At 36.1% G+C, this 5074-nt stretch overlaps 1 protein-coding gene across 12 annotated transcripts in view; it reads left to right on the forward strand.

The window, feature by feature from the left end:
* ablim2 (actin binding LIM protein family, member 2) overlaps positions 1 to 4699 on the forward strand; it is a 145872-nt gene extending 141173 nt beyond the window's left edge. For all 12 annotated transcript variants that reach the window (XM_008434833.2, XM_008434832.2, XM_008434835.2 and 9 more), the window contains one exon: positions 2668 to 4699. In XM_008434833.2, the coding sequence (XP_008433055.1) occupies positions 2668 to 2781 (114 nt within the window). In that variant the 3' untranslated portion in view covers positions 2782 to 4699. The remainder of the gene's footprint in view (positions 1 to 2667) is intronic.
* The last annotated feature ends 375 nt before the right edge of the window (positions 4700 to 5074 follow it).

Consider the following 5074-nt stretch of genomic DNA (forward strand, 5'->3'; position numbering starts at 1 on the left):
CACCACAGTGTTGTGGCTGTTCAGGTGTATTTTTGAAGTGGACATGTTAAGTGCAATTTGAAATAAGAAATGTAAAATGTGATAAAAATAAATTTTTGTGTTTATTTGATTCCTATTAGAGAGACTTTGATAAGAATGACTATATATGCCATATAGGCGGCTACAGAATATCTTTGTTTACATTTTTGGTTGGTGGTGTGCCTCGTGATTTTTTCAATTAAAATAATGTATCTTGGCTCAAAAAAGGTTGAAAAACACTGATTTAGTCTATGTTAAGATACAACTTAGATGGATAAAAAAAAGAGCTTCAGTATGATCAGTTACATAAAAGGTACAGAATTATGTTAAATAAATGTTGTTTTTTTAGCTTTACGTCATGTTATGTTATTCCTTCATCAAAAACTACCTGGAGTGTTTCCTTGATTCTTTCATGCATGTCTTTGGAAATCGTTTAATCTCCATGCCAACCATTCAACTGTGCAAAATGCCAACTACAAAATAAGCCAATTTTCTTATTTTGTAGTTGTACTTAATCAAAGTCGTCGTGTTTTCTTAATTTTGTTGTGCTTAGTTAAATGGGGTTTTGTACTTCAGGGCCACCATAGTCTATAGAATAAACAAGTAAATTAGCCCTTTAGAATGTATGTGGATAAACATATTTAGGTGAGGCAAAAGTGCATTAAAAGTGTTTAAAGTCAGTAAAAACACTAATGAGCTAAATAAAAATTTTGCTCTGCTATTAGGGGATTAGCTGTGAACAGGTGCGCGGTAAAGGGATGGAAAGTGATGACGATTCTAGGGGCCCTGACCAGCAGGGGGCCCTCCACAATTTAATAATTTACATTTTGTTCATAGACATAAATTTAAAAATCGGGTCCTGTCAAATACAAAATTAATCATATAGTATTTTCAAAGATTGTTTTTAGCCGTAAAAGTTTAATGTTACCCTTCCCAGACCAAAAAACACACATCTGTTTTTCCCTGAACTCCCCTGGATCTGCATGAAGTGGTTCGTTCCTGCTTGGAGCGCTAGACTGTGACGCTGTTCAGCTGCAGTTAGTAGAAGCTGCAGCTGAATACAGCAGCGACTGTGGCAGTTACTATGCTGCTAAGAAAAGTTATAAAATCAGATTTAAAGAAACAAAATAGAGACAAAAAGGCAAGAGTGTTAATTTATAATCCAGTTTTTCTCCAAGAGAGGTGAGTAGACTGTGAGATTATCAACCATTTAGCATAATTAGCTTAGCTACAGACTACTGTTTGCCTCCATTTAATTAGCATTTAATGAATTAAGGAAAAAATTACCAACATATTCATATATTTAACTTGTTCCCTGTGCCTTTTTACCACTTAACAGATGAGTGAGTAAGCAGAAGCTCTAAAACACGTCCCTCCTGACTCATCCTCTCCTGAGTGAAATTAAAGCTGCAGTATGTCACTTTTATATAATTTTTTTTTTCCACATATTTGTTAAAACTGTCATTATGTTGTGACAGTATGGTATAAGAGGTAATCTGTGAAAAATCTATTTCCTCTGCCTTCTCCCAGTGCTAAAAACAACCAGTCAGTGGCAGGAGAGTTTTAGTGCTGTCAATCACAATCTCATGTGGTGCTGCTCATCCTTCCTCCCCCGCTATTTGTGCTATGCTAAGGCTAGCATAGCACAGAGCTGTGCAGATTCAAACTGAATGCTCAGTTTAGTTAGCATAGCTACCAATGATGGCAAATAAATAGTTTCTTGTAATGATAAGTTGTTTCTCCACCATTAGCACATTTAGCAGTGAGTGAATGAAGTTGAATGACAGCGCTAAGAGTGTCCTACTAGTTCTGATTGGTTGTTTTGGTCAGAACGGTGCATTACTTTAACCAGTAATAGTAATTCAGGAAGGAGATGGAGGAGATTGATCTTTTCACAGGTTATCTGTCTCATAACAAACTTCTACAACAGCTTTAACAAATATGGAGAAAACATATTTTTTATTAAAGTTATGTACTGCAGCTTGAATAAAATGCAACTACATAGCATTTTTTGAGAAGTCTGGATTGCTTTATGTGTATTTTGCACGTTGGTTTTGACTGTTGCTCATGGAGAGACATTTCAGTATCTAAAACTGATAGAAGAAATTTAAGGGTTAGGGTTGGACAGTCCAACAGACTGTTGGATTGTTTAACATCCAACAGTCCACATACTGGATGTGGACTGTTGAATGTTAAATTCATGAGCAGTAAATATTGTGCTAATTATCAGTATTGAACCAAAGAAAGCAAGGCCTTTAAAATTGTGACGCTTTTTATGGGTCATTTAGACTCAAAAAATTGTAACAGCAGCACCCCTGAGTGTGAACAACAGATTTTTATGGAATCTGTTTAATGGTGGGCACATCATGCTTTTGGCTTTTATCTTTCTTTCTTTTGAACCAATTTGTTGGTTTTTCAGTTTAATTATGGTGAATACCATCATATGTATGAAAAATGGTAGACTTGATCAGTTCTTCCAATACTTTACTGTTAACGCTGGGAGCTGAGCATTTAGCTCTCATGAAAACAAGGAGTTTGAGAATATGAAGCAGTGTTTTTCTTTTCAGTAATATAGACTTCAAGCATTGTGTTAAGTCGGTTGTGTTTACCGTCAAGTAAAAATCTCTCCAACTTGTCCTCCATTTCCAGAGGCATTTATCTCCAGACGAGTTTCAGCAGGTTTTTGGAATGACACTGGAACAGTTTGACCGGATGGCCCTGTGGAAGAGGAACGACATGAAGAAGAAGGCCCGTCTGTTTTAGACCATCATTAAATAATCGCTGCAACAACTGCAATCCTTAAGGAAGCAAAAGATAACGCCTAAAATATCAGTATGCACCTCCTCAGACTCTCCGCTTGTACATCTCCATGTATTCTGCCTGTGCAGCTACATAGAGGCGCCTTGTGTTTTCACATAATCAGGGGCAGTAATAGTATGAGTAGCTTTTTGTATGTAGTTCGGTGCGAATGTTTGATTAAAAATCCCACAGAGGAGATGTATTTGCATGGTTTGTGTTTTTCTCCTTGCTTCCTGTGAAGTTCTGTATCCTCCCCGGTTTTCTCCTGGTGCTTCCATAAATTCTGATTTAAAAAAAAATAAAGAACTGCTCTTTCTCGTTCTAGTTGCAGACTTTCCCCCAGACTTTCTGTGGTTCTGGTTGTTTTATGTGCACCAAAATTTACATTTTCAAACATGAGCCGTCTTGTTTTTCTGCCTGTTGTTTGTCCTCTCTCTGTTCATCTTGTCTCCTATTTCAACATGTTTTTGCTGCAATGCCCTTTTCTGTCTCTTTGTCCTCTGCCTCCTAACTCACTAGCTGCTTCTCCATTAACCACATAATCACACAATTTGACATTTTGAAAATAAATTTGCTTAATCAAAACAAACTAGTTTTGAAAACCAGAATAAATATGCAAAACTGCAATGGAAACACTTTTTTCACAACACATGATCATGAACATCATGTTGCTGTTGACCCAAACCATGAAGAAGACAACAGGAAGTAGTTGGTTGGAGTATTATGGCGAAGCATGTTTTTAGTGACTTTTTGCGTGAGCAAACATATTCACGTGTGATTTAGTTGTGTTTCTTATTTAATGGAAATACTGCAATTGTTAAATTGAGTTTTTTCAACATTAGTGTAATATCAAGAGTTTTGCATAAAAACAGTTTTTACATGAAGCCACAGCTCTGCTCTGTGACTAGGAGAAAATGCTTGCATAGTTTTACATAGTTTTGTACATTGACAAACAAGTTGATTTGGTTTACACCATTGCCATTACCTTTAGGCTTAGAAGACAAAGACAAAGTTAAAAACTGTCTGCGGTGATGTTGTACTTCTTCAGTATCATATGCTTCTATTTTTCATTTTACCTAATCTTCTACAAGTCTGAGAGCTTGAATGGTTCTGATGCATGCTCAGAACATTTCCAAGTTTCTTCTCTTTCAAGTTTCTTTCTAAACCTTCAACAGGAAGGAAGTGGATAGCAACCACATGAGTCAGGAAATGGTCACATGACCAGAAATATTTTAATAAGCTACTTTTGGAAGGATCTTTGAACTTGTATTGAGGTGGAGTTGAAGTAATTTTAATTTGGATTGATTTAAAACCCAACACTCTGATACTCTGATGTTGTATTGTGTCCTCAGCTGGTTTTACATGAATTCCTGCATAGTCAAACTTCTACATTTTAAATGAATGCTATCAGCTTGCTTGATTTTAGTGGGCTATCAACTAAGGTCACCATCAGGTCATATACAGAATATATGTTTAAATAAACTGGACATATACCAGAGTTATCTGTCTGTATACAAGCCTGGGTGTATCTTTAAGCATACATGAGGATGGGAAAGTGAGGTTTCTCTACTGACCTCGTATTAGAAAGGTATGAAATCATCAGTGTTTGAATATTTTATAGTCATATGAAATGCCTGAATTCACTGTTTACTTTTGCTTCTGCAAGGTATTTATTTAAATGCGACTTTATGGAAGTTATATTATTTTTAAATGATTAGGGTGTAGTGTCAAATGTATAAGCATCACATGATAAAGCTGATGACATTTTGAGTTTCATGTTAATGTATGATCAAATGTTTCTCCTGTAGATCACACTAACTCCTGTCATTATCTTAACACTGAATCTCTAATATCCATCTGCTATTAAAGTGCTTTAACCAGACAGTGTTACTGTTTGTTTCAGTGCTTGTGCTCGGTGAATGTGAATGTGAGTGGTATCCACAATCACGCTACAGCAGACCAGACTGCGCACTTTGTATGCCACACAACTATAAGAATCAGAGTTCAATTCAAATTCAGAAGTTCTTCATTAATCCCAAAGGGAAATTAAACGTTGCTTAAACTCATATGACCCAAGTTTCTTCAGAGTTGTTGTAGATTCTGATATCTGTGGGCAAGAATGATCTCCTGTAGTAATCAGTGTTGAAGCATCTGACTGAAGACGCTGTTAGTAACCACGTTTCCATTGACCATATAACGGTGCAATTGACACTTTGAAATTAAATTTTCTTCATGGAAATTTAGTGTGAGTTGGTCT

Source organism: Poecilia reticulata, linkage group LG18 (assembly GCF_000633615.1).
Source record: "Poecilia reticulata strain Guanapo linkage group LG18, Guppy_female_1.0+MT, whole genome shotgun sequence".
In the NCBI taxonomy this organism is placed as follows: Eukaryota; Metazoa; Chordata; class Actinopteri; order Cyprinodontiformes; family Poeciliidae; genus Poecilia; species Poecilia reticulata.